Source organism: Oryctolagus cuniculus, chromosome 11, assembly GCF_964237555.1.
Source record: "Oryctolagus cuniculus chromosome 11, mOryCun1.1, whole genome shotgun sequence".
NCBI classification, from domain to species: domain Eukaryota; kingdom Metazoa; phylum Chordata; class Mammalia; order Lagomorpha; family Leporidae; genus Oryctolagus; species Oryctolagus cuniculus.
Window position 1 is genome coordinate 71,233,121 of NC_091442.1, and position 12,045 is coordinate 71,245,165.

The 12,045-nt window shown below is 51.1% G+C and overlaps 1 protein-coding gene across 2 annotated transcripts in view; it reads right to left on the reverse strand.

Moving 5' to 3' along the window:
* Positions 1 to 12,045, reverse strand: part of CPM (carboxypeptidase M) — a 142,452-nt gene that overhangs the window by 34,778 nt on the left and 95,629 nt on the right. For both annotated transcript variants that reach the window (XM_051846436.2, XM_051846435.2), the window contains exon 3: positions 3,537 to 3,630. In XM_051846436.2, the coding sequence (XP_051702396.1) occupies positions 3,537 to 3,630 (94 nt within the window). The remainder of the gene's footprint in view (positions 1 to 3,536; positions 3,631 to 12,045) is intronic.

Here is a 12,045-nt window from a genome sequence, read left to right on the forward strand (position 1 = left end):
GCGCCGGATTCTGTCCCGGTGGCCCCTCTTCCAGGCCAGCTCTCTGCTGTGGCCAGGGAGTGCAGTGGAGGATGGCCCAAGTGCTTGGGCCCTGCACCCCATGGGAGACCAGGAGAAGCACCTGGCTCCTGCCATCGGATCAGCGCGGTGTGCCGGCCGCAGCACGCCAGCTGTGGCGGCCATTGGAGGGTGAACCAACGGTAAAGGAAGACCTTTCTCTCTGTCTCTCTCTCTCACTGTCCACTCTGCCTGTCCAAAAAAAAAAAAAAAAAAAAAAAAAGTGTTACAAATAACAAAATAGCTTAATACTCAGTAAAATGCAAACATCTCGATGCATCAATAAGGAATTAACAATACTCATTTTGGGAAGGGCAGTATAAAGCTTTTTGACTTATCTGTATTTTTTTCCTAAGTTGCACATGTTAATTTTGTGGTAGTAACAGATTATTCTGAATTAAAAAAGGAAATAGTCCTGACACAGGCAGAGAGAGGTAACAGTTCACGGGGGAATGCAGGTGTGACTGACAGAACTGGATCTTCCTCTGCTGCTGAGGCTCACTGCCATCTAGCCTTGGTATTTGGTGTGAGACATACACACACACACTCCAGGGGGAGAGAAGAATGTGTTGGAAATAGCGTGGTCAGTTCTACCCACCAGGTCCCTATACCCTGGAAGACCCACAGAGCTTAAGATCAGAAGTCAAGGTTTGTACCAGCTTAGTAAAAAATACCTCCAAGGAAGGTTAAGAACCATTGCCCTAAAATGTTTGCCTTGTTGCCTTTTTTTTTTTTTTTTTTTTTTAGTATTTATTTGAAAGGCAGTTACAGAGAGGCAGAGGCAGAGAGAGAAGGAGGTCGTCCATCCACAGGTTCACTCCCCAGATGGCTGCCAACAGCCAGAGCTGTGCCAATCCAAGGCCAGGAGCCAGGAGCTTCTTCCTGGTCTTTCACGTAGGTGCAGGGGTCCAAGGACTTGGGCCATCTTCTGCTTTCCCAGGCCATAGCAGAGAGCTGAATTGGAAATGGAGCAATTGGGACTTGAACCAGCGCCCATATGGGATGCTGGCACTGCAGACGGCAGCTTTACCTGCTGTGCCACAGCATCGGCCCCAGCCCTGTTGCTTTTTTTAACGGAGGGTCTCAAAAGTGCTTTCAATTCCCGAAGCTCTGCAGGCGGAACAAGGGGTTCCAGTGAGACCCCGTGGTCACAGCGACGGTCCTGCTCCTACACGGGGCTATCCGTTGTCCAGCTTTTGCTGCGACGGGGAGGGCAGAGGAGACGAGATCCAAAGTCCAGAGTTACAAATTCTTCACAGCCTCACAGAGCCCCCAGACACTGCCAGCAGCTGGGACACACAGGTGTGACAGGCCTCAGGCTCCCACCCCAGAACACACCGAGCCCTTCCCCTGCCCACTCTCGGTCCTAGGTATCCCCTGGAGAACCCGGGGGAGCCACACAAACCACCCAGAAAGATGCCAGAGATGCGGGGAAGCGCATGGAAAGAGTTCACAAAGTCAGGGGCAGGCCAGGGCGAGGGCTCTTGCTGGTCCTTGGAAGGTTCAGTTCCCACACGCAGGCTGCAACACCTGCCACACCAGAGACTCCCGGGGACTAGGAGTGCCAGAGAGAGGGGACTTCAAGACCCTTGATCACACGGACTAGAGAGTGAAGGAAGGAAGCAGTCAGAGCCGCCCTGTGTAATGGAGTCATTTTATTAGAAGCAACCTTGGTCACACCCCCAGTAATGTGAAGTCTCTTGAAGAAACAGCCCCGCCCACACACGAAGTCAGAAACAGTGGTGCATTTGGCACGGCAGTGAAGACGCTGCTTGGGACACCCATATCCCACGTTGGGGTGCCAGGGCTTGCGTCCTAGCTCCCTCGTGATGCACACCCTGGGAGGCAGCAGGGGCGTGACTCAAGTAGTAGGGTCTCCGACACCGGTGTGGGAGGTCCGGATTCACTGGGCTCCTGGCTTTGGTTTGGCCAAGCCAAACATTTGAGGAGTGAACCAATGGCTGGAAGGTTTCTGTCTCTATCTTGCTCCCTCTCAAATAAAATGAAACTAACTTAAAAAAAAAAAAAAAAAGACAACCTCAGAGATCGGGGCAGATGCTCGGTGCAGTGGTTATACCGCCACTTGAGATGCCTGTGTCCCATAGAGGAGTGCTTGGGTTCAAGTGGGAGCTTCGCCCCCAGTCCCACTCTCCTGCTGATGCACTTTCTGGGAGGCAGCAGCGACGGCCCAGGTAGCTGGGCTCCGGCTACCCACGTGGGACACCCAGATTGAGTTCTCAGCTCCCGACTTTGGGTTGGCCCAGCCCCAGCCACTGCCGGCATTTGAGGATCGAACCAATGGATGGAGGATCTCTCTCTCTCTCTGCCTTTCAAATAAGACGAAGAAAAGTAAGACTATGAAAAATAATCAAATAGATTGAACTTCCACCCAGATCCAAATCAAGATTCAGAAACCTGCTCCTTTCTTTGAAGGACATATTTGCGTCCCAGCTGCCTGTGAGAAGCACCTCTGAGCAGGACAGGCCGGGCAGCATGCCTGCAAGGGCGGCCCTGTGTGTCAGGAAGGGTGGTTCCGGGTCCTGCAGAGCCTGCAGCTGGGGAGAGTTACCCTGCTCGGGCCAATCGGCGCTGACTGCAAATCCAGTATTTTCACAAGTCAGCAGGGGATACTAATGGGAATATGCATTTATTTTTGAAATTCCTCAGAAGGTGTTTTGTAGGGAATTAGACATATTCCTCTGTTTTCTTTTCTGTGGTGACTGGGAGCTGTCTTCCCGTCCACTGGATTTCCCAATTGGATGGAATGCTGGTACAGAGCAAATACTGCCGTTGTCCTGTCCTTACACTATGCCAAGGAAGTGAGAAACAGAAGCAAACATCTTCAACTGCCTGGCCAGAACGTCAATGTGGTCACAGAGTACTTTGCAAAACAAGATGAAAAAAGAGAGTTTTCCCCTGCCAAGCTGGGAAGGAGGCAAGCCACCACTAAGGAATTTAAGAGTACTTGTTGAACGGAGGAGATAAGACCCCTAGGTGCGACTGTCTAAACTTGACCATTGAGACACCAAGTATTAGATTGAGAATGGCAGAAGCGTTCAAAAAGTCAGAAACTGGGAATTCGGGATCTGGACTGTTTTGCATTCAAATATAATACAGCTCCTCTGGGGGTCACCTTAATACTATCAGGAGGAGCAAAAACAAAAACAAAATCGACCCAGCCTGGAGTTCAGGCACTTGGCTGGCAGGAATTGGGAGCCTGGGCACTCTTGTTCTTCCAGCCCAATACAGAAAAGCTCACGTTACCACCACAGGCACGGTGCACCTGACCAATTAGCTGGCATACCTACTGGGTCCTGGTTCCTTCAACTCCGAGAGGGCTTCCCAGGAAGGCCCTCCCCAGCCAGCTGCTCTGCGGCAATGTCTGCCTGTGCTTCCTCCTGAACATTTCCCCAGGGCCCAGGAGACCCGCAGGGGAAGTTTCTTTGGTGACATTCCAGAAATTCAAGCCACACACATACCTCGTCTCCGTGCATATTTGCCACGTATTTGAAGTCTGGAATCCCAACTCTGTGTTCCTTCGGGAACCGTCCCACAACAAGAACCCACAGGTTTCTACCTTTACAGGGAAGAAAAAGAATCGTAAGTTTCTCCTGAAACTCCGGGAGACTGGGCAGCAAACCATGCCGACCCCCCGACCTGATTAATGCTTCACTTAAGTTCACCTAGCATTCCTGTGCGTAAGATGCTCTTTCCTGCTAGAGTGTAAGGAAACCCTTTCAATGGAACACAAATACTTAACTTGCGGCTGGCGCCACGGCTCAATAGGCTAATCCTCCACCTGCTGCACCAGCACACCGAGTTCTAGTCCCGGTCCGGGCGCCGGATTCTGTCCCGGTCACCCCTCTTCCAGGCCAGCTCTCTGCTGTGGCCCAAGTGCTTGGGCCCTGCACCCACATGGGAGACCAGGAGAAGCACCTGGCTCCTGGCTTCGGATCAGCGCAGTGCGCCGGCCACAGCGCATTGGAGGGTGAACCAACGGCAAAAAGGAAGACCTTTCTCTGTCTCTCTCTCTCACTGTCCACTCTGCCTGTCAAAAAAAAAAAAAAAAAAAAAAAAAAAAAAAAAACCCAAAAAAACAAACCAAACCCCAAATACTTAACTTGCTTTAGAATGTGATTTTTCAAAATTGGACACTTTGTAGGGGACCTAGATCTTGTTTTTCCAAAATGTTTACATTCTCATTTTTCACTCCAACATCTAGATCCTCCCAGAAATGACGACCTTGCTACTGCACACGATGATACACAGGTTATAGACAGTTGGCTGATGGCTGATTGGGAGCATGCCAGCCCAAGGAAGACAATGAAACATGCAACTCAGAAGGGAGACTGCTTTTGAAGTAAGATCCTGAATCCTGTATTCTATGCTGATGTGATGTGGCTCCAAGGCTGGCATGAACCCTGCCCATCCTAATGATGCCAAGAACACTTCCACGTCCCAGCTCTGCGGTAGTCTGTGGTTAGACAGAAACCAGTATCTGGGGATTTGCTCCGTCAACAGTACAGCTCTGGTTCATGGCATCTCACCTAACTACTTGTCGTGACCACTGAGATGGGCCATCTCTTTTGTTTCCCTAATATTTACTATTTGAAAGGCACAGTGAGAGAACACGCACATGTGCAAGAGACAGAAGGAAAGAGGGAGAGAAAGGGGGGCCTGTGTGTGAGCGTGTGTACACGTACAATTCCCTCTGCTGGCTCACTCCCCAAATGCCTGCAACAGCTTAGCCGGAGTCAGACTGACACCAGGAGCCAGGAACTCCATCCAGATTGCCCGTGTGTGTGGCAGGAGCCATTTTCTGTTGCTTTACCAGGCACATCGGCAGGGAGCTGGATCAGAAGCGTGGAGTAGCCTGGATGCAAACCAGTCACTCAGATATAGGAAGCCAGCGTGCTCAGTGGCAGCTTAATCTGCTGTAGCACAATGCCCACCACTGAGAAGGATTAACTAAACTTTACACATGAGAAGACTTCGGGCCAGTGCTGTGGCCTAGTGGGCTCAGCCTCCACCTGCAGCACTGGCATCCCATATGGGTGCCAGCATGTGTCCCAGTTGCTCCTCTTCTGATCCAGCTCCCTGCTATGGCCTGGGAAAGCAGTGGAAGATGCCCCCAAGTGCTTGGGCCCCTGCACCCATGTGGAAGATCAGGGGGAAGCTCCCAACTTCAGATTGTCCCAGCTCTGGCTGTTGCTGTCATTTGGGAAGTGAAGCAGCAGATGGAGGACCTTCCTCTCTCTTCTCCTGTCTGTAGCTCTACCTCTCAAAATCTTTTTAGAAAGTAAGAAAACCGATCTTCAAAAATATTAAATAAACTTCTTGTCACAGAACCAGTAATTGGCTCCAATTCAAGCCTCAGAGTCTCGAGTTGAGTCTACTCAATTTCAGTCCTGGTGCTCTTCTTCCTAACAAAATACCACCATTCTCTCACCTACCTAAACCAATAGAAAGCAGTACCTTTCAATTCTAAAACTGTCTGGCACTTTGTTATTTTAATTATTTGAGAGAAAGAGAGACATGGAAAAACAGAAAAAGCAGAGTTCTAATCCATTGGTTCACTCTCCAAATGCCTGCAGTGGCTGTGGCTAGGCCAAGGCCAGGAGCTGGTATCTCAATCTAAGTCTCCCAGATAGGTGGCAGGAGCCATCATGGCTACACCCCAGGGTCTGCCTTGGCAGAATGCTGTAGTCAGAGCCAGGGCTGGGACTCAAACTCATATTTGGACATGGGACACAGGCATCGACTACTTGGCTAAGTCCTTACTCCCTGTCTAGAACTTTAAATACAGTCTAGAATTGGAGATTGAGGGCTGGTGTCGTGGTGCAGCGGGTTAACCATTGCTTGCCAGGCCAGTATCCTATTTCAGAGTGCTGGCTCGAGTCCTTGCTGCTCTGCTTCTCATCCTGGTTCCTGCCAATGCGTCTGGGAAGGCAGTGGAAGATGGCCCAAGTACCCAGGCTACTGCCACCCATGTGGGAGATCTGGATGATGTTCCAGGCTCCTGGCTTTGGCCTGGCCCTGATCTGGCTGTAGGGGTCCCTTGGGGGAGTGAACCTGTGGATGAAAACTCTGTCAGTTTGCCTTTCAAATACGTATTTTTCTCAAAAAAATCAGAGATTGGGTATGTTTAATACCCAACATGTTTATTCAATGTTTGACCACAGAGCCTTATCTGGAATTTAAGAGCCCCAGACAGGCTCCAGCCTGCTATCTGGCTGGCAACAAGTGGGCCCCAGCTGACCCAGACCAGGGTACACACACAAAAGAAAAACTATTTACTTTTCGTAACCTGACTGCCAAGGTAAAGGATACTCAACAAGACGATTTTCCTATCAGAGTTGGGAAGACTGCCTTCATTCCTTAGAGCTCTAGCTAATAACATGGGCGCCAAAGAGTCCTAAAGTGCCCAACTGTCTCTTGACTAAAACATCCACAAGATCTGGGTTCCAAATACTTCTGTATCTACACTCAGGAACTCACTCAGGGCATGACACACAGATCCCAGCACTGTGGCACGGTGCCCAGCTGGGGTTGCTGGGAGATCAGGAAAGGTTTTGCAACTTGGAAGGATTCGCCAAGATCTACAGACAAGCAAGCAGACAACTAGTGCTGCAAAGCCTTCTAGGAGTTGAGCAGGAAACAGATCCGAGTTTCACCAGGCAGAAATGGGCAGGGTGTCGGGCCCACATCACAGCCCCACCCCCACTCACTCAACCAGACTGCAGAAACCTGCATTTAACAAGCCCCTTCGGCGATCCTGAGGTCCCTTGAAGTTTGAAAGCCTCTAGGACCGAGGCAGTCGGTGTCCAGACAGACACGGGAGGCAGCTCACCTCGGGGTCACACCCTCTCCTTTTCTACATCATCGTGAGCGCGTCTCTCTGCCACGTAGGCTTCCATGACACCCCTTTCAATGGCTGCTTACTGACATGTGAGAACACTACCATTCAGTCAACCAATGCTCTATTGTTAGGTGTCCAACAATAAGCCATTTCATGTAAATTGCAGCAGGCCTAATAAAATTATGTCCAGAGTTTGTAGTTATTTTATAGGGGCAGGCATTTGGCAAAGTGGTTAAGTCAGCCACGGCCACACCGGAGAACCAGGGTTGGATTCCTGCTTCTGGTCCCTGACCCCGACTTCCGGCTGACGCAGCCCGTGGGTGACAGTGGCGATGGCCCAGGTGATGGAGTTACTGCCGTCCACGTGGGAGACCTGGATTGTGCTCTGGCCAAGCCCCAGCCTTGGTGGGCATTTGAGGAGTGAATCAGCAGATGGGAACTCCATTCATCTCTTGCTTTTGCTGACTCCCAGATATGTAATTTAAAAAACCTGTCATTTTCACATATTAAAGAATATGTGAAAAGAATATGTAAAAAGGAAGTTCAATTATGTAACTATAGCCATGCAAATCAGATTGCTCGTTGAAAACACAGCACCATACCATACAAACTCAAATAATGGACAAGCTCCTACACACGCTGGAAATGGCGTCCTGTTGGTGATAGGTGACAGGGTGATAAAACTCACCAGGTTCTTTTCCCTTCTTCATCTTTCTAGTTTCTAAAAAAACCAAAAAAAAAAAACCAAAAAAAAAAACAAAAAACCACTAAAATCTCGGGGCCAGCGCTGTGGTGCAGCGGGCTAACGCCCTGGCCTGAAGCTCCGGCATCCCATATGGACGCCAGTTCGAGTCCCAGCTGCTCCTCTTCCGATCCAGCTCTCTGCTGTGGCCTGGGAAAGCAGTAGAAGATGGCCCAAGTCCTTGGACCCCTGTACCCACGTGGGAGACCTCAAAGAAGCTCCTGGCTTTGGATCAGCGCAGCTCCGGCCGTTGCGGCCAGTTGGGGAGCGAACCAGCGGATGGAAGACCTCTCTCTCTCTGTGTAACTCTGACTTTCAAATAAATAAATCTTTAAAAAAAAAAAAACAAACTAAAACGTCACATGCTATCATTCAGGAAGCCCAGATACCATGTGCCAGGCACTGTACTAAGCACTTTAGGTGGGTGATGTCTGGCCATAATTCATTGTGGAGGAAACTGAGTTGAGCAGTAGCACTGGGGCCAGCACCAAGCCACTGCCTGCAGTGCCGGCATCCCATATGGGTGCCAGTTCTAGTCCCGACTGCTCCATTTCTGATCCAGCTCTCTGCTAATGTGCCTGGGAAAGCAGTGGAAGATGGCCCGGGTGCTTAGGCCCCTGCATTCACGTGGGAGACTTGAAAGAAGCTCCTGGCTTTGAACCGGCCCAGTTCTGGTCATTGTGGCCATTTGGGGAGTGAACCAGTGGATGGAAGACCTCCCTCTTTCTTTCTCTGCAACCCTGCCTTTTAAATAAGTAAATCTTAAAAAAAAAAGGGGGGGGGGGAGATAGAACCACAGTTCAAACCCAGGTCTGTGTGATTCTAAAAGCTGCCTCAGTTTCCCTGAAATAGAAGACAGGCCAGAGCCCAGCCCAGCCTGAGGAAGCAGGATCCAGCCTGCTACCTGGCTATGGCTGGTTAAGCCAGGGAAGACAGCTCAATCGAGGGCCACACTACAGGACCCTCCATGCGCAATGCTGGTGTAGCAACCCCATCAGACCACCTCTGTCCTGTGTGTGTCGGTGGAACAGGCCCAGAAAAAAGCAGAGACCCTGATGGCCCTGTGATGCTGAACCATGCTACCATTCTTCGTGAGGCTCTTTGTAGGAGGGACTTTAAAAAGATTATAGGGGGGGAAATTAAATTAAATTTATTTTGGTGCAAAAAATCTTGAAATCCACGCACACCAGGGATCTTCAAAAAGTTCATGAAAAATTAGTATGCCAAAACTATGCGTGGATTTAAAAAATTCGCACCAACACAAACTTGTCTTTAAATCTATTTTCCCTGTGAATTTTTGAAGGCTTCTCAAATGTACAGTTGGGTGGACAAAGACCTGCATCCGGAGCTCAGGGTCAGCTGCTTTCTCAGACCGGCCCATCTCTGGGTATCCTTACATGCACCCTCTGACCCCGGTCAAGTGTGCCAGCACTTCCCTGATGCACTGGGGTTCACCTGCCTCAGGCTTAATTAAGTGGGACTAACCGCCCGCCCCATCAGCAGGGCTGTTGCAAGGCAACCCATTAGTGGCTTATCACTACCATGAGTTCCTTTTACTTCCTTTACTGACACAAAACTTTCAGTATCACCTATGCACATTCCCATTACTCCCCACCATCCTCCCCCTCCCCCACGAAGCTTATCACATAGAGCGCGCACAGCTCTACATTAAATAACAGAAGTGGGCCCAGCACAGTGGTGCAGCTAGTGAAGCCGCTGTCTGTGCCACAGCCATCCCACTTCAGCGTGCAGGACTGAGTCCTGGCTGCTTTGCTTCCGATCCAGCTCCCTGCTAGTGCGCCTGGGAAAGCAGAAGATGGTCAAGCGCTTGGGCCCCTGCCACCTGTGAGAGTCCTGAGTCCACACGGGTCTGAGACGTCTCCCCCACTCTTTCCTGGAATCAGCAAAACAAAAACACAGAGGAGCCGTGCTCCTGGAGAGCCTCACCATTCCCACAATTTGTCCCAGCTGCAGATCAGGGAGACAGCCTGTGCCTGCCTCGCTCTGAATCAGGCAGCCCGGGGACACTCTGTGTCGGGGACACCCTATCTCAGGTATCTGGTATCCTCTCCCAGTGCTCCAGCCCGCATCCCACACCCCTTTGTTCAGCTGCTAATTTTTTTGCTCAGCGTGGTCTTGGTTGTCGTTCTCGGTCATGGTTGAAAACCCTCCCCCCACCTACATGGGGACCCAGACGGAGGCCCTGGTTCCTGCTTCTGGCCTGGCTCAGCCCTGGCTGTTGCAGCCATGTCGGAGAGGAACCATGGAAGGAAAAGATCTTTCTCCGTTGCTGTCTTTCAAATAAATAAGTACATCTTTAAAAACACACACACACAATATTTAGGTAACTTTAAAGTTTCCAACGTTCACACGCCCCCTGGATTTGAAGTAGAGGAAAACCCTGCTCCTGCCAAGTCACTGCAGAAACACAAACACAGAGGACACACACCAAGGGCGAGACGCCAGGCTGGCTGTGCCTGCGGCAGCAGCGCTCACAGCCGTCACGCTACAGGAGCCCCAAGTCCAGGGGCTCCGGCGGAACGTTCGTGGATTTCAAAGAACCCTCCAGAAGCCCAGGTGGGAGGGACACTCACCCTTACTCACGGGAGGGACCCACGGCGTTGGTCAGTCCCTCTAAAATGCTGGCCAGAGTTCACAGAATTCAATAGTTCAGGAGTAAATTAGCTCAATTAGCTCACTGTCAAAACAGCCAGGGGTCTTCCCCGGGTCCCACAAGCCACAGCTGTGGTAGACTGACACCTGGCCTCCCCACCAGGCTCCACTTAGGATGTTTACCCTGGGGTGGGGGAGGCCCAGCCCAGCCACCACCCCCAGGGCATAGGATGCTCTTTCTCCTGGGGGAAGGGCAGTGTAGGGAGCCTCCCCCACAACAGCTCAAAGTGTTTTGCAGATATTCAATTAATTTAACCCTAATAACTGCGCTGCTAGGTTTTAGTGCTTCTATTATTCTTTTGCACACAACAAAACATTCTTCAGAAACCCTCTAAGGCTGTGGCTCTCAAAGTATGGTCCCAGGACCAACCAACAGCATCAGTATCACCGGGGAACTCAGGGAAAATGCTCATTCTCGGTCTGCCCCAGATGGACTGAATCAGAAACTCTGGGGGTGGAGACTAGTTCTCTGTGATAGGTTTTATTTCTCTCTCTCCTCTCTTCTCTCCTCTCTCTCTCATGCACACATGCACACACAGCTCCCATTTGCTGGTTTGCTCCCCAAATGCCCACAATGGCTGGGGCTGGGCCTTAGCCACAGTCAGGAAGTGGAAATTCGATCCAGGTAATCGAGTAGGAACCCAACTACTCGAGCCAATCACTGCTTCCTCACAAGGTCTGCACTTGGCAGGAAGCTGGAACCAGGAGCTGGCGCTGGGAAGGTACCCGCTCCCCACGGTGCGCTTCAACAAGCTCGCCAGGTTTTTCTCAAATGCACAAATGTGAAGAACCGCTGTTAAAGGAGACAGCGCTGGCTGGTTCTCCGGTGGCCCTGCTCTGTTCTTAACCTCCATGTGGCTCTGTTAGTCACCTAAAAGATTGGAAACATTAAAAAAAAAAAACTCAACGAAACAGGCACCTGTGAACGAGGCTTGCTGTGCACCAAACGTTGGTTGCTGGGAGTTTTTTCTTTCTCCCAGCTGAGGAGACACAGGAAGTAGGAGGAGGAAGGGGAGGGACAGAGGAAGGCTGCTTTGAGAAGCCATAGTTGGTGTCGGCAACTTGTGTTTGGTTTGGCTCACCCACCGGACCTGAGGGCTCTGCAGCCAAGGACCATACGCGAGCCTCCAGCAACCAGCTGCAAAGCGTTGGAGTTGCCATGGGCTATCCTGCTATCAGGTTGCACGCGGCTGTCAATCACAAAGAGGAGGCTATAAAAGCAGGTGGGTGGAGAAGCAAGGAAAGGTGGGACACAGCCCCTGTGCCCCGACCATCCCTGACTCTAGCACCTAAGATCCCTGCACCTGCTCGACCTTCAGGGCCAACCACCCAGCATTCCTGGGCTTTCTGTTGCAGGGTTTGAGTCAGCCAGTGGGAACGCCCAGTCTCTGTACTGGCAAGGCTGAGAACCCATGCAGATGTGATGACACCCTCGTCCCAAGGGCAGCCACGGACCCCAGAGAAACTTCCCTGCAATCACCCGTGCAACAGGCTGGGGACCCTGACTTCTTGGATGGGTGGATGGAGGAACTTGTCAAGGAAGGAGTTGGAGGACTCACTAAAAGGCATCCCTGAGGTCCTACTGCTATTGTGATAGGTGCAAGTGCTCGGGGCCATGATGGGGCTGGGCTGTTTCTTAGAGGGTGGGTGTTTGGTCTCACGCACATCAGAGTGCCTGGGTTCAATACCTGGCTACACTCAGGACTCTGGCTTC